The 24,473-nt window shown below is 46.5% G+C and overlaps 1 protein-coding gene and 3 long non-coding RNA genes across 5 annotated transcripts; 1 reads left to right on the top strand and 3 right to left on the bottom strand.

The window, feature by feature from the left end:
• Positions 1 to 3,203: 3,203 nt before the first annotated feature.
• Positions 3,204 to 6,225, bottom strand: LOC123146953 (uncharacterized). Its single transcript, XR_006472996.1, has 4 exons — positions 6,145 to 6,225; positions 4,935 to 5,006; positions 4,476 to 4,588; positions 3,204 to 3,423 (listed from the first exon to the last, which is right to left on the bottom strand). It is a non-coding gene; the product is annotated as an uncharacterized lncRNA (long non-coding RNA).
• Positions 6,226 to 8,382: 2,157 nt separating this feature from the next.
• LOC123149614 (uncharacterized) lies at positions 8,383 to 9,054 on the bottom strand. The gene is made up of 2 exons (XR_006474765.1): positions 8,942 to 9,054; positions 8,383 to 8,809 (listed from the first exon to the last, which is right to left on the bottom strand). It is a non-coding gene; the product is annotated as an uncharacterized lncRNA (long non-coding RNA).
• On the bottom strand, positions 9,052 to 15,871 carry LOC123149613 (uncharacterized). 2 transcript variants are annotated; one of them, XR_006474764.1, is made up of 8 exons: positions 15,016 to 15,871; positions 12,655 to 14,853; positions 12,223 to 12,463; positions 11,554 to 11,658; positions 10,369 to 10,477; positions 9,571 to 10,260; positions 9,408 to 9,468; positions 9,056 to 9,320 (listed from the first exon to the last, which is right to left on the bottom strand). It is a non-coding gene; the product is annotated as an uncharacterized lncRNA (long non-coding RNA). The 2 variants fall into 2 exon arrangements; XR_006474763.1 differs by having other exon boundaries at positions 9,052 to 9,320; positions 10,369 to 11,658.
• A 4,036-nt stretch (positions 15,872 to 19,907) lies between these two features.
• Positions 19,908 to 21,856, top strand: LOC123149612 (aspartic proteinase nepenthesin-2-like). The gene has a single exon (XM_044569305.1). It carries the CDS (start codon positions 20,060 to 20,062, stop codon positions 21,602 to 21,604), a length of 1,545 nt encoding a protein of 514 aa, XP_044425240.1. The 5' UTR covers positions 19,908 to 20,059; the 3' UTR covers positions 21,605 to 21,856.
• The last annotated feature ends 2,617 nt before the right edge of the window (positions 21,857 to 24,473 follow it).

The raw sequence follows: 24,473 nt of genomic DNA, 5'->3' as shown, positions 1-24,473 counted from the left end.
ATGAAGAAATATTTACTCAAAACAAATATTTTCAGGGATAATTTATTTGAAGGAAAACAAGATATTTGGATTCATATCAAATTACCGCATATATCTTAGGTAACTTTTTTCATCAACTCGGCATCTAAAGCAGGACTTCTTATTAGAGTTATTCCTTTTAAAGGTAAGTCACATAACACCTAGAAATATATATTTTTCCTACCTCGGACACACAATAAGATGTGTCATCGTATATAGAGGAAATAAACTAATATAACTACAAACAATAGCGTTCTATCAGTATAAATATATTATTATGAAATTGTGCTAACAGGGTCTTGGGGGTGGCTGCCGCCCATGCGTCGCCCCAATGGAATCTTGCGGGAGGCACCGCTCGCGCCTCCCTAGTGCAGCCTTGGACATGCAGCACAACCGCCCCATTGCCGCCACCACCTCGCGCCACCGCATATCTTATTCGGTTAGCAACGATCGCGTCAAACATGTACCATTAGGATCCTCACGCACACCAGACAATATTGTTGATTTTATACCTTCTTCCTCGCCAACTATCTTCTCATCTTCGCCGTCCCAATCCAAACTCACCTCCTCGTCGATGACGCATTCGGCTCGCAACCTTCCACAAAGTTAAATTAAGAACAACACAAATAAACAAGCATCTAGTCGATCGATCTCATCTCACGATCCAAGTGGCCAAGCCCATGTACAATGCACATCAACAGCAATTCAAAACGCTCGCTTGCTGACGGATAGTATAGAACAATATAGAGATATTTATATATAGTTAAAAGCAGGTGTGTTGCTATTACTCTTAAATCAATATAAAGTTACTATGTATTTACTATCTTTTTCTCTCAAGCTTCTACAACAAAATTAATCAAGCAGTGAATTTTGGAAGAAAAAAATATGAGCACAAATTACAATCTTAATCCTGTCATACGTTTTCTGTTCTTTGAAGATGATCAACACTAATAGTGAATTTGGAACATAAGAAAAGTTGAAGAACATTAGGCACTCTCCAGATTCTTTGCTCATGGCCTACAGACAAAATAATAACAACGATTCAAATAGAGAGATCAAAGTTCAGAACTTCAGAACCCCAATGGATGGCATTTCCTCCAATTCTGATTGAATGTTTCTTAAAGGATGGTATAGTTTGGAACTATGGCCTGGATGAGAAAGCTTTCAAGGTAATCACTCATGGCCTACAGTACATGGCTTTTGTGAGTGCACTCTTTACGGACCTTTCTTTCTGTTTGTCCGTCACACCAAGAATGATACTCCCTCCATTCCAGAAAATAAGGTGTATTGATATCCTCCAAGTCAACCATTCGAATGTTTGACCAAGATTATGAAATAAAATATCAACATCTAAAAAACCTAGTAGATAAAATATAGAGTGAATTCCGGTTTTTACCCCCTATTTTGACATTTTTGACACTACTTACCCCATTTAGCAAAATTTCATCCATTTTACCCCATTTAACAAAAGTTCTGCCACGATTTACCCTGTTTAAAATTTCATGAGTGTTCTGGCAGACAGGTCCCAATTGTGAAGTCTAGCTGGCATGCCACATCGATGGTTTTTTCCTGCTTATTTTTCTCTCTCGTGAACCAGTCCTCACGGCTTCTCCCGACCGGACCGGCCCGATGGAGGTCACTTGCGTCTCGTCCAACGCATAATGCCTGAGTCGACCACGCTCCTTACTCACGCCTAATAGATTGCATCGCCCGTCCAGGCTTCTGCCCACACGTACCCGTCAGGCTCGCTCGAACTTATGGTTAGGGATTGTCAGGCAACGGCAGCGGCGTGATTTCATACCTCCTCGAGCGGCGTTATATATGGTCATGACATCAAGGCAAGAAATGACCCCGTGGAATCCGGCTCCATCAAGCTCGCCGGCTCCGGCGTGGGCGCGTCCATGTACATGCCCCCATCAGGTTGTGCTCGGTTGCAGATCTATGGGGGCCGCTCGTCCAACAAATCAGCAAGGTTGGTGAACAAGCAAGCCCTCACGTCGTACCCCATTCCACATGATTTTGACCATCTCCATCATATGTGTATTATGAAGTTTTCCTGACTCATGCATTGGCCGGTGAGGCGTTTGATTCAGACAGAATTAAAATGCTTATTAGAAGATCACGTGTATACATATCACCCATCTATAACTGACGTACGTTGATTTAAAGTTTTTTCACCATTTTGAATATTGTTGAAATCCTTTTTTTTCTTTGTTTGCAGCGTGTGTGTGATTCGAAGGAAGACGAACAATGTGTGCTATGAATATTGGAGGCCAGAGTGGTGCGGCCCAACTTACACCTTGTGCGTTGGACGCGAGCGACCTGCTCTGGCGATCATATCAGGCCAGCCCAGTCGAGCGAAGCTGCGAGGACTGGTTCAACATGGAGAAAAATAGGTAGGTAAAAACTGTTGATGGGGCATGCTAGGTGGACCTAACAATTGGGACCTGCTCATCAGAATGCTCGCAAAAATTTAAAATGGGTAAATTGTGGCAAAACTTTTGCTAAATGGGGTAAAATGGATGAAATCCTGCTAAATAGGGTAATTAGTGTCAAAAACATCAAAATAGAGGGTAAAAACCAGAATTCACTCTAAAATATAAAACTACTTTTCATGACGGATCGAATGATATAAATTTGGTATAGTGGATATCGATATATTTTCTAAAAACTTGGTCAAACATGCACTCGTTTGACTTTTGAAAAAACAATTAGACTTTATATACAGAAACGGGGGGAGTATGATATTTTCAGTTGTTCCATCTAACAAAAATGAGCTTCTTGAATAGATGAAGAATTTATGACAGAAAAGGAGACAAGGACAAGACAAACTAGACTAAGCCTTGATTAGGAAGAAGGAAACCCCAAACAGAGTTGGCACGATCTGAAAAGGCTCTAGGTTGGCACAATCCTATTAACATACCGGGACCAACTTGCGATAATTCACCTATCTGAATATATACGGCATAAAACAATAACTACATGGTTATCTTTTCAGGAAGTTCTGTACACAGCTTATAATAAAATAGCTCGGTTCATCTACACTGATTTTTGCTTAGATCGATGGTGGCACATGACAGAATGGTACACATAGCCTAAGCAAGAAGATTTAGAATAATCCAAAGTGGAAGGCAATACACCAACCATTAATCAACCAAGAATAGTCAAAAAAATTCAGAGCGTGTGTCATACTCATACCAAATGGAGAAAGATTGAAATGAGAAAATATTTTTCTGTGAAGGAACAAAATTAAGAAATGGGTAAAGTAAGAGGCTTCGTCCTTTGTGAAAAAGAACTGGGCAGGAAGTGCAAATCTAACCCTGGAATGAGAATTGATTATTCATGTCTATCATCCCAACAAAGCATTCTCTCAACGCTTTCTCTCCAATGTAGCGTGCTAGCACTCTACAATGCAAAAAAAATCATGAATATATTAGTATGTGAATACGCTAAATAATATAACTCATGTATATGCATTAGATACTTGCCACATAAAGATACTGTTTTCTATGAGTATAATGACATGCATGGAAACATGAAACTGGTACGGATACAATCATTTAGACCCCTCTCCCTCTCGCTCTCCATCGCTCCCTCCCTCCCTCTCTCTTGCGCGTGCACCATTGGTGATACAACATAAAGAGACACTACTAGGAAAAAGGCTACCAGCAGCGCGGGTAAAATAGCTACTAGCAGCGCGGGTACCCGCGCTACTAGTATCGCGCTACAGCTAATAGTTAGTAGTAGCGTGGGTTAAACCCGCGCTACTACTAACTTTGTTAGTAGTAGCGTGTGCCACCCACGCTACTGCTATTACGTACACGCGCTACTACTAATGAAATAGTAGTAGCGTGGGTAAACAACCAACGCTACTAGTATCCTATATACTAGTATAGCGCTCAGTTTCCTCCCCGCGCTACTACTAACTTATTAGGAATTAAAACAAATAAACCAGTACACATCATTACAAATACAAAATTTATAATAAACCAGTATTAGAACACATCCCGTAAGAGCATACATAATTGACATGGGCTCCTATTTCATGGTTAACTGGACACCGAAGCCAATAAATGAGCCAAAACCCCATCATTATGCATTGGTACTCACGATTAACCACTTCAAAGAAAATGCAAGTATGTATGTCATTAACAATTGCAAACATAGTTGTTGTATCTACTATCACACAGTTCCTCATTCTACCCGTTCTCACTCCAATAATAAGAAAAATTAAATGGAAAATAGAGATAATCTGCCGCAGTTGCACTTCGGTGTCATGGATTCGGTCTGCCGTTTCAACATCTCATTATATCGCAAGAAGTTGTTAAGGCACCACTCTGCTTAGTATATCCCAGGTGCTTTCTGCAATTGGCACATAAACAGCAAATATTCATCAGAGTTCTGCTTCCAGATGTAATTTATTGTTTGTATCCTTCTTTCCAAATTTAGAATCATACCTCTTAGAAGTATCTTTCACGTGATCCTCATCGGCAGACTCGGAGGTGTGATTGTCATGGTAAGCATCGGTTGCATCAGGGTCATATTCACCTAGAACATACTCTTGGATAACCTTCAACAAAAGATATACACTCAATAAGGCAACTCAAAAGTGCTAGCAACTACGGCGTGCAAAGCATGCAGATATGTAACTGAAGCCACAGTAAAGCTGTACCAACTACGACGTGCATACATGACACTGTGAAAGCATGAAGATATGTAATTGGAGCCGTATTACACTATTTGAGCAAAAAAATTGTTTGCTTCTTTCACAATGTAAATTAGTCCAGTTCTGGTCTCTCCTCTTAAAGCTAGCAATATGTGTACCGAAACAATTCAAAATTAGTTTTTGTGGAGGGTAGAAAGATCAACATAAGCACAATCTATTTACTGTGACCCTCACAAAGAAAACGGCTTACCTTCTCATTCTCTACATGAACCTCTCGGATTTTCCCATAATAGCAGAATTCATAAGATCACCAACCTTCATGCTGTGTCAGCAACAACAGTAACAATCAGATCGTTTTTCAGGCATTCCATTAGCCTGGCACACATGTACAAGACCAAACATATATCCCAGATGCTCATCATGCACAAAGAAAGACTTGTATGTTCATGCCTGGAGTAGTCTAAACCAACATATGTCTGAAGACTACTGAAATCAAATACCTTGTGGCACTTAGAAATAAATGCTAAAAGACTACCGATTACTTGAGACCTCTTGTCTGCAGCTAGTTGTGGAGTTTCAACATAATCTACTTATTTTTCCTAGCATCTTTGGCCTGACCAATAAAAAATAAGAAAGAAGATATATCACTTTACGTATAGGATGAATATGAAGTAATCAAAATTTTAAATCCATGTATTATTTGCCTGCAAGTTCTATAAGTTACGTTTCTGTGTTTTGGGTCTCTAATATCAGAATCTTTGAATCACGTTTCACTGCAAAGCTTAATCGGCAGGTTTAATAATTATACATGGCTATTGTTTCCAAGCATAATATTCTGCAGCGCTATTAATTTTATTTTGCTCACGGTCACTTTATCAGTCAAGTTAGAAAACCAGAAAAAGGAAGGCATCAATAAAACTGCATGGACCAACAATATGAAATTCAAATAAATACTATCTGCAGATAAGTCAAGAATTTAATTATTTTAAAGCTGTAGCAATTCTATCCCTTTGGCACAAAAGTTACGAAATACAGTCTGCTAGCACCTCCAGTGAAAGCATGTATGAACCCCACAAATGTTTAAAGTATCAAACAGAAAACTTGAATTGATCATATATGACATAATGAATATTGCATCTCTATAAAGCCTCATGTAAGCATCAAAGTGAACCTGTTGTCAAGTATTTATTTTATGATGCAAAGACCGTAGCTCTACTGCAAGTATTGTGTGGTGCCACTTGAGGAGAAGGAGCCCATATTTTATTGCCGTTCTTTGGCTCATAATCCAGTCAATGGTATTATTGCTCATAGACCTAGAAACTGATTGTTATTCTTGTTCTATGTCAGACATAAGCCAATTTGTGGGGCTATTTAATGAGTTCAGTGAACTGTAAAATACGGGAGGAAATATATGAATAAGAGGTGGTGTTGGTTAAGGAAGAGCAAACAACGGTCCTTACATGCTGCTGCACCCACCACCCCCAGTGCTTTCTCCTGGAACCAGATCCATCACCGCAGCTGTTGCGCCCCATTTGCGGATGATGCCGGAGGATCATGCTGCTCGCTACGAAATCACCAACAATTCAGTGCAGTCTTCCATCTAATTTCAGTAACCAACAAACTAACACGAGCTAGAGATAGCAACAGAGTTACAATTTGGTCTGTGGCCGCCGCGCCGGCGACCAGGAGCAGGAGGAGGAGGGGGAGCAGCTGGGGCGGTCCCTGTCGTCGTCGCCGTCGTTGGCCAGGAGGTGGTCCTTGAGGGAGAGGAGGCGGGCGTCGAGATCCGTGAGGAGGGCGGGGAGGCACTGGCTGGAGGAGGCACCGGGGACGGGGGCGAGGTGCCTGGCGGTGGCGAATCCGGCAGCGAGGAGCGGGACGGGCAGTAGGCGGGAGAGGGAGAGCGCGCGACCGGGAGGAGCGGGGCGGCGGCGAGGGACTGCTGCGGGAGGCTAAAGGGGAGGTCCGGGTCGGCGGGGAGGTCGACCCAGCCATTGTAGGACGGGGCGGATGAGCAGCAGCAGCGGGTGGATGTGGATGTGGATGTGCGGGTGGAGGCTCGATGCGGGCTGGATCGGATGGGGAGGAGGAGGTGCAGATGGTGGTGGCGGAGGTGGAGGAGGTGCATGCCAAGAGAGGCAGCGACTCTGTCCATGGCAATGGCTGCTGGTGAGGTGGGGGGTGCCGGTGGTGGGGTTGGGGGAGAGCAGGTCGGCGGCGGTGGCGACGACGTGTTGGTTGGGGGAGTCGTGGGGAGTGGAGGAGAAACACAGAGATAGATGCGGAGGAGGGATGAGAGGCGGAGGTGGCGGCGGCAAGGAGATCTCACTTAGCAGTAGTGTTGGGTTTATACCCCACGGTGACCCAACGCTACTACTATGACAAGTTTCAGGTGCACGGTGGAGACCACTTAGTAGTAGCGTGGGATTTATAACCCGCGCTACTACTATCAACTTAGTAGTAGTGTGGGTTTATAATACGCGCTACTACTATGGTTGGTCTCGAGGGGCACAGTGGAAATCACTTAGTAGTAGCGAGGGGTAAAAACCCGCGCTACTACTATCAACTTAGTAGTAGCATGGGTTTATAACCTGCGCTACTAGTAATTAGCAGTAGCACATGTTTTTAACCATCGCTACTGGTAAGATTCTGTGTATAAGGTTTTCCCTAGTAGTGAGAAAAGAGAGAGTAAAACGCATGAGAGCTAGAGGATGTACATTTTATCTACATTTCTCATATATACAAAGAAGTAACCATGGATGCCAATGTTAATGTAGTAAGAAATCTCTTAGTATCTTAGTATGATCTAGGATATATGTAAACAAAAAACAATATTCAAATGGAAATTACCAAAATCTGGCACATGTTGCTAACAACAAATTGCATGATTGATAAACTACATCAATTGTCACAAGCTATCAGGCACTTCCAAATCATAATGAGTTTCACATTTAGTGTACATGAAGAGTCCAAGCAGTTAAGATACGATCTAGAAAAATAAAGATGTGCATTAACTTAAGTACTCTCAATCAAATTAAGCAATTGACTTCACAATTATGGGATTATAGAGAACCCTCCAATGATAAAGAACGTTTCGGGTTTAAAAATAAGCACGATCAGGACTAACCTGCCAAAACACATTTTAGAACCTCTCTTAGTATCTGAATATATTCATCATTCGACATCTCCTTGACAGTTTCCATATTTTCGTTTGACTCGAGGAAATTAATTAACTCAACAGTATATTGCAGCATGTACTTTGACAATCTTTAAAAACAGAAAAAAAAATCATGAAAAGCCCACGATTAACGATATGCAGAAACAAATGATGTTGAAGCATGCTTAGGAAACTGTACCGTCAAAGCATCAGAACCTTTCTACTTTAGTGAGCTTTGAATAATATATCTAACAATGGTAATGTAATTGCTTAAAAGAATTACTCCCTCTGTTCACTTTTATAAGGCCTTGAAGATATTTCAGACAATGTGCAAAGTAGTTTATTTTGAGTTGTCTGAAATGACTTATAAAAGTGAACGAAGGGAGTAGCTTTGTTAAAGCACCTAATATCCAAATTCAGCTTTCTTGCGGAAGAACTGACCAAGTATTTTCTAGACAACAATTCAAAAATATTATAGCACATAATAACAGGAAGCTTTGCCTACTTTTACAGATATTGAATTAGGAAAGGGTGAAGATGATGCACAAGTAACGTCTAATATTCACACAATAAGCAGTTATGTATGCATGAGATATTGAGGGTTTGAGCAGAGATCTGAATTGTACTGGAGCTTCCTCTTCCAGTTCCAACTATTACGAAACAAATATGTTAGACATCAGCTTGCTTGTTTCTTTGATTCTTTGGTGGAGAGAAATCAGAGAATAGGTCAACGCAAATGCTAGCCAAGGAGCAGACCTTAATCCCAGAGTGTGGCGCACGTGAGGGGGGGGGGAGGTTACTGGGGATGAGCAGTCAGCCATGGAGGCAATAACAGGAAGGGCGGCCGTCGCCCGTGCATCGCCTAGACAGAGCTTGGGGGAGTCTCTCTTCCTCTCATCTTCATCTCTTTCCTGATGAAATCACTTGCATAGCTTCCTTTTGGAACCTTCCAAAGCACAGAGTCATACCTTTAGCATAAATATGACCATATGTAAGAATATTTTACTCGCAAGAACATAATTAACTTTCCGATATTTAACACCACCATGATACATTAGTATCTGGAATGTTTGAGGGAAAAAGAAGTGTGAAATGAATACCCCCAATTATAAGGGTCCTCTTCCTGAATAGCTACTACTGCTGCTTGTTGCATATCTGATCCTGGAGGGAATGTTGCTAGTTCACACTCATCTGCCAGAGTAAATGAAGTTCCGTATAACCAAATAAGTCAATCTGAAGTAAATGAGACGAAAATGAAGAGCTGCAGTTTAAACTAAGTACTTACAAGTAGTTGTCACTCATTGCTATCCAGCAAAAAAAATGATAGACATCTAGCAAAATCTCAAAAGTGACCTACCACCTTTTATAAAGAGAAATATTTCCTTATCAAAAAATTTCCAGTTGCTCTTAATGTCGTCAACGCCAGCAAAATGAAAGCTTGGCAACAAATGTACATGAGTCAAACATTCCTGCTGAGGCCTGTACCACAGGTTCCAATATGCAATCAGCATGAGATACTGTTGAAAAAAGGCAATGCAATACATCTAGTAAATCAACTCTGAAGACCTAGTATGCAAATGCACGAAATCCTCCACGAGAGTCAATGTCCACTGTGCCATCATGGGCACTGTAATTGAAAAGCACAGGAAACAAACAGGTAAGTTCCAAAGATGAATATGCATAAACCCCGCCAGATTTTTAGTTGTGTAAATCAAGCAGCACAATTTACCTAAAATCACAAATGTGCAATTCGTAGATGGTTATGTCAGAGCAGGAATCAAGTTTTGGCTTATCATCGGCCAATTCATCCCAGGAAGCTGGCTTCAATGTTTCATTGTTAATGTCAACCAACCAGGTCCGCGCTCCATTTACAGAAAGGCTGATCAAATAAACAACAAGCTAGTTTCTTCCTTTCCCTGAACTTTTTTCTTCTGCGGAAAGTTCCTCTCCCTAAACTACATAACTGAAATGCGCACAACCACATACCCTCTAGCATAAAGGTCACCAGCTAAACATTTCAGAATTTGTGCCTTAGTTGGATGATACACGTCAACTTCATATAAATAGTATCGGTTTTCCCACTCTCTTGGTCAAGTAACACTCCAAATACCATTTGACTCCTTGAGCTGCACTGTCTCTAGAGCAGGGCCGGCGGACCATCTAAGAACCACACACTCACATCCAACAAGATATATTGGGCACATTTTACATATAAGCGGGAATAGTACAGAACCGGAGGCGACACTTGAGATGGTAAAATGCGTCGTCTTTAGAAGCCAAACATGTGTTGTAGGAGCCCAAAGGTGCAGGCTCACAGAGTCCTTGCTGAAAACCGCACCGAGCGGTCCTCTGTATGCAAACATGTCATCCAGCACACCGGGTAATTGCAGTCCAGTAACATCTACGTGTTTCCTGTCAGCTGCACACAAGCAGTATGTAAGGATCTTGCTCTGTCTCAGAACTTGTCTGAAGAATTTGACACTCATCTCTGAATCTGCATGTAAGGGTGCAAACAATCGAGAATTACCACCGAAAGAAGCGACGACCAGTTGGCATTTCACAAGGCTGGCGACGTCGACAGAGCTCGGAACTCTGAACGCTCTGTAACTGCTGATGAAAGGGAACTTCTGGGTCACCTGAAACATGTTGCGAATGGCACTCTAGGTTCAACAAACTGAAAAAAATACATCGCTAAAGTGGGGAGCCATCCACGGCCAACAAGAACTCAAACTCCTATCCGATTTCGACTTTGTGCTCTTGACTTTCCACACCGCAACCTCGAGCAACCATCAACATCCATCCCCGCATCCACCCCTACCTCCTGCTGCCGCCTACATTGTTCTTGCTCGTCGGGGAAGGGCCACAATCTCCTCTACGATGGCCATAGACAGATCCACGGGGAGGACACAATCTTCCAGAGGCACTCAACCAAGCACGTCACCCTCCACATTCATCCTATCCCAACCCTAACAGCGTCAAGACCCTCCATTGGTCCATGAATCAGGCTCGTAGCGTCCAGATTCGTTGCGACGAGTCTGTAGTCAACGTCTTGACTTTGGCTATCCCCACGGCAGCACCATCGGATCTTGCTTGATTTTACCTTCACTTTGTCTCTCCCCAAGGCAACACCACCACCCAGCCAATCACCACCACCGCTTGTCCAGATAGAATCATGAACAATCCCCATGGCAGTGCTGTAGGATCACCTTGGCGACCACGACAGCAACCGCCTAGTCTAAAATCTAAGCGAGCCAATCTCTATAGAAACAAGTAGAAGCAAGGCGCATGGCTCAGATATGTTCATTTTTTGACGCACGCGCCTCTAGGAGAAGCGGCGTGCTTTCCCTGCCGCCCACCAGCTCCTGGTCTATAGCTCACCTAGCTAAATACTCTGCTTTGCCACCTGGCCAGATTTTTTTTGCACATTTATAATACAGTTGAGTGGGTTAAAACTATTGCAAAACAACACACACTTTTATAATCTCTAAATACATATTTAGTTCAGTCCATATGTATATCTGAAGTAACTTATCAACGTCTCCTCGTGCATGGGACCCAAATACTGTACGTCCGAAATCACGAACAAATTGACATGTTCGCTAGAATTCCACGACGGCATGCAAAATCACAAATAAGTATTGTCTTGTTGTATAAAGAGAATTTTCTTTGCGAAAAAAACTGATATAGCTTGACATGTGGAACCTGGACTTACCCTCGTTGACACCACTAATATGTTAAATAGCTTCAAAATAATCAAACACATACTTGTCTTCGTATTTCCAGCCTCTCCACACAAGCGACATTTCCCAACAAGTTCCTAAAGGAGCTCATGGTCAGTCCATTTTAGTGAAACTGAACCTCAACAAATGGGGCAAATATAAAGACACCAAGTTTCAAGTAATTCATTGCAGTTTCAGTTATCAGTTTAGGTGCAGCTCACACAACAACCTGCAATTATATACCTATTACAGAATTATTTTGAAGGCATGTTAATACTTAGAATAAAAAAATAACCCCACACGAGGGTAACTAATTTATACCAATGAGCATCCTAGCTCTCTCATGACCATAATGCTGCCATAACCCCACTGCAGCACGCCTTGCCCGCCATAGACTGCTGCACACCCCTGAGCGCGTCCTATACTTCAGTCTTCTTATTCGTAGTGTAGATTTCATTACATGTTTGTAAACTAAATAAAGATTATTTGTATCAGCAATGTACATTTTCTTCAGGGCGATAGATATAAATTGATGTACTATCTATACATAGAAAGCATTGCATTGATACCTCCAACTATGAAACTGGAATAAGTAGAGTTGAGATAAAATTGGAGATGGTTAACAATTAAGGAAAAAAAACTAAAGAGGACCCCATGTGCACCTCTGATATCTATACTGACTCCACTCTGGTACATCATGAGTCGAAGCACATCGAACGAAGGGGTGTGGAGAAGAGACATCGAACGGGAGGCGAGAAGGGTGGTGGACCACCGAGCAAGGGCGCTCAACGGCTCTGTCCCTGCCCCATGGTGGCCGCTCCTCGCAAGGGGATTAAGGGAGTCATGAAACAACAGAGGGTTCAGCTCCTTTGCAGTTCGATTCTTACTGTATAGGTGTTGTAGCTGTTCAAAAAATTGAGACATGGTTATTTCAAGAAACTGGAAGGACTAAGTGTAACAAGCATGTTCATATATTGAACTTGTATGAGCAATGAGAAAGGAAGGCTGAATATAGAGCTTGGAAGGTTGGTAATTTGCTTCCTACACAATAACAGGAAGGATAATTAGAAGAGGCTAAGGCAAGAGAGATGTACCTGGTTCTTGGAGACTCAGAACAGTAATGTACAATTCAAATAGACCAGATGTTGTTGAAAGAGCAACACTCCACGATGGAGATGGACCACCCGCCATGGAGGAGAAATACTCAAGATGCACCTGGTTTTCAGACTTGGACTCATTTGCTAGATCTCTTAATCTTAGCCAAATTTAAAAGTATTTCAGAATGCAGTTAATTGTTTAAAGCAAAAGGCAACCTCATTCAAAGCAAATAGAGTATTTTAAAAAATATGCTATGTTTCAGAGAGCATTCAGCAGCTACGTCATGTTTTCTTTCAGAATATACGTATTGCGAATAGCTTGCATCTGAGTCAAGTGCGCACATAAAAATATGCACAATACATGGAATTTTCAAACCTATAAACTACTTCATTTTAGTAGTTGTCTCACAAAGAATTAAATATTAAATTCATTTGTGGGGAAAAATTAACATCATATCATGAAGAACAGTACTGTACGCGTCTTCATTGGTCCTGTTTGGCCCTGCTTTTTGAATTATTGTGTGGGTTACAAAAGATTGTAGTATACTTTGTACTCTCTTCATTGCATGAAAGAAAAGAAAAGACTAATCTCGCACATATTTTTTCCAAATTAAAATTGCTATAACAATATCATCAATTGCTAGTACTGTTAACTGTATCCATGCCACTGTTGTTGCCTAGATGCTGCAAATAATTCATCTCCAGCTATATTCAGAACCATTACATTTTTCACTTAGGAAACATGCATGCAACAATGTATTTCACGCACGAATCCAAAACCCATTACCAGTAGGACTACATTTTGCTCATTACCAACAAACTGAAGAGAGTATATTTTGGCCGCAATACCACAATTCCGTTAATCATCCTTTGATAAGAAAATTAATGCATCAATTTTGATCCTAAAAAAGCTAGTGAACATTACCCTACCAACTTAACTATCTCTAGATGTCAATTTGGATATTCCATGCTCACCAAAGAAGAAGAAAAATGGAGATGTTTTATACTGCATATCACTATGCTCATGTAGAGTTGGAGATAACAGCTTCAACAAGTACAGAGATGTTAAACTAAGAATTCGAAAACAGAAGGCTAAAACTACTTGTTCCTCCGATCCTAGAAGTATATATATCTGATGAATTTGACTACAGTTTGTTACAATAAAAAAATAAAATATTCCACCATGTTACCACGATATTATCGAGTCAAGCCAGAATGACATTTAGCACAGCAAGCTGAATCTTCTCAGCATTCTCCTCATGAACCAAAGTGAGTACATATCACACTGAAGCAAGCTGAATGACTATAAAGCAAAATATACAATCATCTTATTTTACGATTTAGTACATACACACTGAAGCAGCACCAAAGTGAGTAAAAGCAACAAAGTTTAATCACAATCCATTAGGAAAATATACTGTTTATAAATAGGATTTCATCGCAACAAAGTGTACGTTTAGCAAGTATTGTAATTTGGGGAGCCATTATCATAGCTCATCAACACAAAAAATGATTATTTGCACAATAGAACTAACAAAGCATCCCATATGTATACATACATAAGTAGAAAGACCAACAAGATAGACCCATTGGTTTATTTTCTGAAGGTATGTGCACTGATAAAAATAATCAAACCCTGATCATGCTACAAATGTTTACCATTCCACGCAGAGTGATCAAATAGATAATTTATGAAAACATGACAAGATTTGTTAAATTTAGCATGAACAGATCCTTCAACACAGAGTAGCATATAATCCAATCACCAAAGAGAGAGAAAAAGACAGAGCTGAGTAGCCCTTAATGAATGAGCTATACCTGCATCACCAGAAAAGGGGAAACCGTTAAATGAGTTCACTTGTTTACCCTAGGTTGGAATTCCAAGACCTCGGCTAACTTGTTCATGAAGGTGTACTTCCATTATCATTTGCCTTAAATATAGGGAGGCATGCTGCAGGCCATCATAATTTAAATCACAATAATTGCAGTATATCCAGCCAACAGCTTGAGGATGCCAAAGAATATGAATGTACTAACTACCAGAACCATTATCCAAATCCCTCTAAAACAATGGTCAAAATCCATGAGAAGAAGAAAACGTAACCCTTCCACAAGATCAGCCACTCCAGCACCAAACATGTGGAAGATGTGATCGTGCAGAAGCCCAGCATAGACGACCATGGCACCCACCCTCAGCTAATCACAGAACCAAAGACCAAACCAAACAAGATTCAGTGACTAATCCAGAAATTATTGAACAAGCTTAAGGGAAAGTGATAATCTTGCATGGGGTTTCACCCAGCCAAGTGAATTGATAACAAGTCGTAAGAGTATAAACCACGGCATGGTATATCTCACCAATTATCAAACCTGAATTGCGTTGGTGTAGGAGAGCCACATGATGCCGATGATTGTGATGTACTTGATCGTTCCCATCATCCTCTCCCGTCTCCACTTCTACTATTTCCAACGTGCTCTCCTTGTCATCAATTCATCCCAAAAAGTGAACCAACCATCCATGAGTTAGGTTCTCCACAATGTTCTCTCAAGAAATTGCAGAGCAGAGCCAGATGGCTTAATGCAAGAGACTACCCTGACTTGGATTAAATTAGGGTGATCAAGGACATGACAAACAACTAGCAGTCTGCCGCAAGAGGAGCCATGTGGAGGCCTAGACCACACAGTCAGTAGGGCGTCTACCTCGTAGGCTCTCCTAGCTCGCTGTCGTCAATGCCACAGTAGTTGACGGAGACGCACGGCAGGGAATGAGGTGGTCGTGGCCGCCGACGGCGAGTTGCTTGACGAGCTCCGGCACTCACCGTCGCAAGGACTGCTGCTGCTGCTGCGCCGACGTTGAGGCTCTACGGTGGCTCCCCGACCGGATTTGGCCAAAGTGACCACCGGAGTGGCAAGGCTTGGCCCTCTCTCCGTCAGATCGCGTCAGGGAGGGGAAGTCATGGCCTTGGACGAAGGAAGGAGGGAGAGGAGGGCGGTGTGAGGCCACGAAGGAGTGGTCGGCGTCACAAGGCCGCGGAGGAAGGGTCGGGTGTTCCTTGCGAAGGAGAGGACGACAACATGAGGTCGCGGAGGAGTGGCCGGCGTCTGATGTGACGGCGACGGCGAGGCGCCGAGGGGTCGCCGGTGACGGCGGGACGCCAAGGAGATCAGATCGAAGGAGAGGGGCGGCGGGAGGACGCTGAGGAGGGGCAGTCGTCAGCGGGATCTGATCTAGGGCGTGCGTCAATAGGCGCTGGAGGGCAGGAGGCCTCGCTCGTACGCACGCACAATCTTGTTGCGGTTTTTTTTCGCTGGTTAATTTTTGTCGGTTTGTGCTCGATGGTTTATTTTCGATCGTCTCAGTTAATTACGACGAGAGTTTGCGCGTGTGCGGGACTCGATCGCGGGGTTTTCCTTGGTTTTTCGCGGCTGAGGGGAAGGTGGGAGGAAGTACCAAAGAAGTACCAAAAAAGACCGGACAAGGTGGGACAAAAATTAAACCGGAACGCGACCTACCAACTGAGACATTAGGAGTAGAGATATTCGTCCAGCCAGCCTACGTTGATAGGGACGTACGATCAATACTCTTAGGTAAGTTTCGAGTTGTCTGTTCCTTAAAAAATGCACTTTGACTCGTTGTGTGAGTATTGAACGGTACTGGTTTTATTAACGGGTTAAGTTAACCATTTTGGACTTGAGGGGGTTACGTGAACCATCGACTTTGTTCAGAGTGGTAAAATGGACTCTTTTCAGACAAATATAACAGATTGAAATGTCAGACGAAGAAAACTAGTAATGCATGTGTTGCTTGTTTGGAGAAATACTGCCATAACCTACTAGAGAACTCATTAACTAATTGGGCAGAAAGTTGATCAACTGACTCAACTATGAAAACACAAACCCGCTGGAGGACGTTTGCTTATACACAGTCGTCGGCGTCCTTTGGGCGTTTCAGGTGGTTCCTGCATGAGAGCAGAGCGACGCCGAGGCAAAGACGACACTACACACGAGGCCGTGGCTTCGTCGGCGAGGGCTCATCAGGACTTCGCCGACGAAGCGGACGTCGCCGGTTGCCCTGGCGCCGCGGACGGAGGAGTGGCAGCTAGCGGGCGGAAGGCCTTGTACTATTGACCGCCGCTCGAAGTCGACGGGGACGACGCCGCAGCCAAAGGAAGAAGAGCCGCAGTTAGTTGGATACAGATGGGACGACGGAAGGGAATTTGATAGAGGAAGGGGAAAAAAAATCTCGGGTGACTGCTCGTTGGTCCGGTGCAGCCGTCCTGACTTGGCGTGCGGAGCCGAGAGGGACGCGTCCTCCTCCTGGTCTCCTCCGTAATTGTTGAGCCGGACGGAGGCGCACGCAGCAAATTCTGTGTAAAGGGCCTCTTTGATTTATAGGATTGCAAAAACACGGGAATAGGAAAAACGTAGGATTGAAATGGCATATTCATTGAATACCTATAAGATGTGAGTTCGTTTAACTGTGTCACGGGAAAAACAAAAGATTTCTTTCAAGAGGTTGGAATGGATATTAGAATTCCTGTGAAATGTAGTACAAATAAATCCTTTGAAAAAAAATCCTACAAGATTCAATCCTACAAATCAAATAACCAACATCCTAAGGATTCTAATCTAATCCATCAAAGATCCTATTAAAATCTTTTGAATCAAAGAGACCCTAAAATTGCGTGCGTAGACCGCGCGCCATGTCGGTCTCATCATGAATATATTCCTACAGCCAGCCTACGTTGATAGACAGAGACGTGCGATCGCTACTACTCCTAGGCTCGTCTCGAGCTGTCTTTTCCTTACAAAAATGCACTTTGACTCGACCTTGCTTGGCGCTTTCAGGAAATCTTTTATATCTAAATAGCTAGCCCCTATTAACATATTTCTCTCAACATGCAAGCATGCCACATCATCAAGCAACATGCATGGCAAAAGGTCCACCACAACATACATTCATGCACATGAAAATGTCCACCTCAACATGCAAACATATATTAGATATTTTACAATACATTAATCAAACACAATAAAGCATATGGATTTGCAATTTTAGTTTTCGTAGTATCACTGTTCACGTTCCATAGAAATCACACATCATCGAAATGTATTGCAAATATTCCCGCAACAACGTGCGATAGGCTCGTCTCGAGCTGTCTTTTCCTTACAAAAATGCACTTTGACTCGACCTTGCTTGGCGCTTCCAGGAAATTATACAGTGCTTGAGGAATATGTGCCAGGTCAGCGGTCCTCTTTTTCAACGAGTTTTCTCTGCCTGGCCAGGTCAGAAGTCATGCGTGCAAGTCATTCCTACTATGGCAGCCACACGTCGACACGGTGTTGGTGCTGGCCGGCGGATTGTGCCACACGTCATTGCGTTACACCACGTCCCACTGACGCAAATGCGTCGTGAACATGCAGGTCAAATGCTTTCAAAATATAGCACCGCGCTCCTTTTCTTAGGCTCATTAAACTCGTAGCTCGCTTCTTAACGAACAGAACAGAACTAATAATTGATTTCAGCTTGTTAAGTTTAACGAGCGAGCTAACGAGTTTCACGAGTAGCTTGTTGTAGCTCGTTAGTAATAACACAACACATATTTTCATCATATGTTACAAATTTTTTGTAGCACTTCAGCCCATCTATTCAATCTAATCGACATATGAGGGAACAAACTACTGCATTTTTTTTGTAGTCATCATAATTCATCTTGAAAACCACAACTACACATTCATCCTGTATATCGTAACACACTATAATCTATTAATTAGCGCTCCCAAGCTTCAAACGAGCCGAGCCGAGCAGGGTTCTTTGCTCGTTAATCTTAACAAGCTTAACGAGCATGAGCTTAGCGAGTATGAGCTGCTCGTTAATCCACCCCTACCTGGCGCCGAGGTAAGTTTTCAAGTACAGGAACCCATTTTCGCGTGCAAATCGCACATGATAGTCACATGACGACTTGAGGCCCGTAACATTTTTGGAATAAAGAAGAAACTGAAGTGATATTTGGGGTAGTTGGCTTGAGGCCCGTAACCTATCTTGTTCCCCAAGATTTGCCTAAATAATTGTAGTACTTGACTTGTGGCCAGACATATACTTTATCCTGACTTGTAAAATGTCGGTCTACGAAATAGCAGCAAGTACTCGAGTATAGTAGTGCGGTTGCATCCTGGTCAACGCTTGCTTGGTCGCACGTGGAAAGCTTTCTTAGCCTGCAAGCTACACTAACCACGAAGTCAAGCAGCCTTTTTAGTTGAAAAAAAGAGAGAAGATTGTAATAACACAATTATTCAAAGCAAAAGAAAGCTACTCCCTCCGTTCCGAATTACTTGTCGCGGATATGGATGTATCTAGATGTATTTAGTTTTAGATATTTTAGTTCTAGATGTATTTTAGTTCTAGCGGGTGGAAGCGGGAGGCCTTGCAGTAGTGACCGCCGCTCGAAGTCAGACGGGACGGCAAGGAAGAAGGGCCGCGGTCTGTTGGATGCAGATCGGAAGACGGACGGACGGGGGTTCCACAGGGGGAAAAGCCTCAAGCGACTGTTGGTTGGCCCAGCCCTGATCCTGGCGTGCGAGCCGCGCAGCCGGGACACGAGAGGGAGGTGCCCTGCTCCTCCTCCCGAAATTCTTCCAACTGGACGGTGGCGCACGCAGCAAATTCGGTGTAAAAACGGCGCTGAATCTGAATTTTGAGAGGGTAATTGCGTGCGTAGACCGCATGCCGTGTCGGTCTCACCAGGGATATATTCCTCCAGCCAGTCTACGGTGATAGACAGAGACGCACGATCGCTACTACTCCTAGGTTCGTCTCGAGCTGTCTTTTCCTTACAGAAATGCAGTTTGACTCGATCCATCCTTGCTTGGCGCTTCCAGGAAATTATACAGTACGTGAGGAATATTTGCCAGGTCAGGGGTCCTCTTTTTCGCGACTTTTCCCTGCCGAGCCAGGTCAAAGTCATGCGTGCAAGTCTTTCTTACTATGACCGACACACGTCGACACGCGGTTTGGTGCTGGCCGGCTGGTTAAGCCACACGTCATTGCACTACGCCACGTCCCACTGACGCAATGCGTCGTCAACATCCCGGTCAAATGCTTTCAAAAACATACTACTGTACTCCCTTTGTTGAGCAAAAAATAAACGGAGGTATAGTATAATTTTACTCACTTTGTTGCTGTATTTTCTTTTTTTGATCTCACTCACTTTGTTGTTGTAGCTCTAACGAATCGCGAAAAGGTCGTCGATGGCCCGCGCTGGGAGAAACTCTCCGCGTTGTTCCTCCACGGCCCCGCCCGACAACCATTCCAACCCCCACCACCTTACCCTGTCCCGTCCGCCTCGGCTACCGTAGATTACCTACCCCCAAATCGCCGACGCGTCCTCCCTCTCTCTCAGCCATGGCGAAGCTCAAGCACCTGCCCGTGTGCTCTCTGCTGCTGGCCGTCCTGCTCCTCGCGCTCTCGTCCTTCAGCGCTGGCGGCAACTCGTCGGTGTCCGCGTCGGCCGGACCGCTGTACGGCATCGAGTTCCCGCCGTACAACACCGCCGTCGCCGACGCCGGCTGCGACGGCAGGCTGGTCGCCGAGGAGGCCGAGCTCGCGCGCCGGGCACCCTCCCTCAAGCTCAACATGACCCGCCGCTCCGCCGACACCGCGGGGACGGGCTCGCTCGTCCTCGACTCGGCCAAGAAAGACGCGGCCCGCATCGGCACGATGCACGGCAGGAGGGCCGCCCCGTCCGGCGCGGCGAGACGGAAGGGCTCGCGGCCGCGGCGGGCGCTGTCGGAGCGGGTGGTGGCCACGGTGGCGTCGGGCGTGGCGGTGGGGTCCGGGGAGTACCTGGTGGACGTGTACGTGGGCACGCCGCCGCGCCGGTTCCGCATGATCATGGACACCGGCAGCGACCTCAACTGGCTGCAGTGCGCGCCCTGCCTCGACTGCTTCCACCAGACCGGCCCCGTCTTCGACCCGGCGGCGTCCACCTCCTACCGTAACGTCACCTGCGGGGACAGCCGCTGCGGCCTCGTCTCCCCGCCGGAGTCTCCGGCGGCGTCGACCGGGAGGAAGTGCCGCAAGCCGCGGAGCGACCCCTGCCCCTACTACTACTGGTACGGCGACCAGTCCAACACCACGGGGGACCTCGCGCTCGAGGCCTTCACCGTCAACCTCACGGGCGCCGCCGCCGGGTCGACCCGGCGCGTGGACGGCGTGGCGTTCGGGTGCGGCCACCGCAACCGCGGCCTCTTCCACGGCGCGGCGGGGCTGCTGGGGCTCGGCCGCGGCCCGCTGTCGTTCGCGTCCCAGCTGCGCGGCGTCTACGGCGGCCACGCCTTCTCCTACTGCCTCGTGGAGCACGGCAGCGCGGCCGGGAGCAAGATCATCTTCGGCCACGACGACGCGCTGCTCGCGCACCCGCGGCTCAACTACACGGCCTTCGCGCCGGCCGCGGCGGACACGTTCTACTACGTGCAGCTCAAGTCCGTCCTCGTCGGCGGCGAGGCGGTCAACGTCCCGTCGGACACGTGGGGCGGCGCCAAGGACGGCTCCGGCGGCACCATCATCGACTCCGGCACGACGCTGAGCTACTTCCCGGAGCCGGCGTACCGGGCGATCCGGCAGGCCTTCATCGACCGCATGAGCCCGTCCTACCCGCTCATCGCCGGGTTCCCGGTGCTGAGCCCGTGCTACAACGTGTCCGGCGCCGGAAAGATCGAGGTGCCGGAGCTGGCGCTGGTGTTCGCGGACGGCGCGGCGTGGGAGTTCCCGGCGGAGAACTACTTCATCCGGCTGGAGCCGGAGGGGGTGATGTGCCTGGCCGTCCTGGGCACGCCGCGCTCCGGCATGTCCATCATCGGCAACTACCAGCAGCAGAACTTCCACGTCCTCTACGACCTTGAGCGCAACCGGCTCGGCTTCGCGCCACGCCGGTGCGCCGAGGTCTAGGCCGGCCGGCCGGCCTCCGTGCATTTTGACTGAAAATTTGTTGACTGGTAGGAGTTCGTAGGTGGCTCTGCTGACTGGATGGGAAGAAGAAACGGTGAAGAAACTGGGTTGTGTGTAGAAAGAAACTGGGTTTGGATTGACAAACAGAGCCTCTCTGAAAAGACAGTGTTTTTGATGAATTTTTGACCAAATCCGACTGCTTCTTTGGTCGAATTTTTGCAACAGCTTGTTTGACTCTAGTTTTGGTGTATAGATATATGACTGTCATGACATCATAAATGTATGTCGTTTTGGTGTCTCTCTTGCTCTTGGTGCTCCTTCGGTTTATGTGTGAGCGTGATAGCACCGATCTCTTCATTTGCGTCGTCGGTCGATGCGTGTGTTTCTTCCGGACGGCAGCACAGACGAAAGCACGGACGGTCGTGCGCCGTATTGATTGGGGTCAAGGGAATAGGCGGTGCAGCGGTGGTCACACCCACACCCACGGTTGGACTGCACTCCGCCTCCGCTCAGTCGGGTCGAGTCGACGGCGTGGCCCACCGGAGGACTGCCGGTGTGGAAGGAATGAACTGGAGCAACAACCTCCGCTCGCTAGCTCGCCGGCCTATTGAATGAAGTGCAGCGCCGGGGACGGGTCGAGTCGACGGCCTGGACACCGGAGGAACGCCGGTGTGGAAGGAATGAACTGGAGCAACAACCTGCACGTTTTGCATGTCATCGTGCCTTGCAGCCGGAATTCAAATTTAAGTATTACGAAAAAATCTGAAAAAATCATGCATGTTCACAACACATATTAAAAAAATCTTGAAAAATTCAGATCAAATTTAAACGTGCATGTCACCTAATCTCTGTCCCGCACGCAGGTGCCCCGCTCGCTGGCCACCTCATGGGTCACACAAACGTATTACACGAAGCCTTACCCGTCGCCCGCTCCCGCGAGCGGCCCGGGAGGAACCCTAATCGCGCCGCCGCCAGTCCTCCCACCCCGCCTTCCCACCCCCTCGCCGCCGCCAAAGGGACGACGCCAGGTAAAGCCCGAGCCTGTCGGCGGCGGCGGGGTTCTCCCTTCCTCTCCGGGCTCCAAGCGGCGCGGGACGCCTAGATCTGTCGCGGAGGTCCTCTCGCCGGCGTGGTCATCGCGTGCCGGCAGCGGGCGGGGGTGGCTCTGGCAAGGCGCGGCATGCACGTGGTTCTCGTCTGGGCAGCGTGGCCTGGCCTTGCTCTGGGTGGCGCGGGGCGAGCCAGCGGCATCTGGGATCGGCGGTGCCCTGCTCGGCTAGGCGCGACCTCGTCCGGCATGTGGCGCCCTTGGTCGGCGTCGGGCCGGCAGGCCGGCAACCCTCCCTTGCGCGGATCCGAGGTTCTCGGGCCAGATCTGGCGCGTCAGACGGCTCCCGGTCGGGTGCAACGAGAGGCTGGTTCACGGCGGGATGCACGATGGCGGTCCCCTGGATCTGCACGAGGGGTGCAGCGGGAGAGTGGATGTGGGTGGTGCGCTGAATTCGTCGAAGGCGGCAGCGCATGCACAGCCATGGAGGCGGCGACACTGCGGGGCTCGGCTAGGCAGGGCCTGGCAAGCAGCGGGCGCCCGACCACCTACGTGTGAGGTGCCGACGGTGATGCCTCGGTGAAGTTGGCGTCGAAGTGTGGTTGATGGTGCGGGTCAGATCCACCTGTGTGGCAGTCCCTAGGTGCGGGTGAAGGCCATCGCGACGGATCTGGCCCCCGCATAGTTTGGTGGTTGCCGCGGTTCCAAGTATGTTGAAGGTGGTGGCTTGAGACGTGCTTCCTCACAGTGATGTGTGGCTCCGACTGCAGGTGCTGCGGTATTGGCGGTACAAGACATCTTTCGGAGCTGGACGAAATCTTGGAGGCGTGGAAATATGCAATGCTACAGATGGAAATTCTGTTCGGCCTTGGTTTGACCGGCGTCGATGGCACCCATGGGTGTCATTCCCTTTCCTGGAGGCGTCGCCGAGTGTAGCGCCATTTTCCACGTTGCCTTGTATCGGCAAATATCTTCGGGGTGAAAGCCTTGATTCGTAGGATCGGCACGACGGCGGCGTCTTCTGATGTTGTTTCTTTGTTGGGAGCATTGTGCTGGGAGATAAGAGGCCCTATGTTGCGTTCCTCTGGCGTGCACCGCTGCTCGGATCGTTCTTCTCTGGCGCTATGTACAATCGTCGCCGGCTCTACCAAGGAAGCTGGAGTTGTTGTGTTTTCGGTGATCACCGATGTTTTTCGGCACAACTTCACTTGTATGTGTCGGGTGTGAAGTTGTGCTACGCTTGTTATTCGCAGTGAAAGGTAGATGTGGTTGTATGGCTGTATTTCTCTCCTTCTATAAAGTTACGACACACATTTTGCATACTCTTGAGAAAAAAAAAACTCACGGGTCACTCGGCCGGTCAGTCGAGCTGGTGACACGATCAATGTATATTCTCAAGTGGAAGCGGCGTCCCGCTCCTCCTCCGCTCGCTCGCTTCGAGACGGCGACCCGAGCCCCAACGCGTACACATGCGTATGCACGCACCGACCCGAGCAGAGCGCTACTCCGTGCTCTGCTCTGCTGCTTCATCGGTGAGACGCCCGTCGTGCTTTGAGCCGATCACATGCCCTTGCCTCGATCGGACGCATCAAAAAAGTAGATTATATAAACTCCGTCCATACTATATATGCAACTCGTACCTACCGTCGAGCATTTCGATGCTGGTCCCGTACGTGCACCGGAGTATGTCATGTCTACCGAGCCGATCGTGCGTCAAGAATATCTAGTGGTACCAAAAAGTGTGACTAAGATTTCTTTAGACTTGTCAACTTGTGGTTTTTATTTAAAAAACTAACCTTAGCCAAGTATGATAACACTATA

Source organism: Triticum aestivum, chromosome 7A (assembly GCF_018294505.1).
Source record: "Triticum aestivum cultivar Chinese Spring chromosome 7A, IWGSC CS RefSeq v2.1, whole genome shotgun sequence".
Classification (NCBI taxonomy): domain Eukaryota; kingdom Viridiplantae; phylum Streptophyta; class Magnoliopsida; order Poales; family Poaceae; genus Triticum; species Triticum aestivum.
Note: the sequence above shows the minus strand (reverse complement) of the source record. Positions and strands in the feature narration are given on the sequence as shown.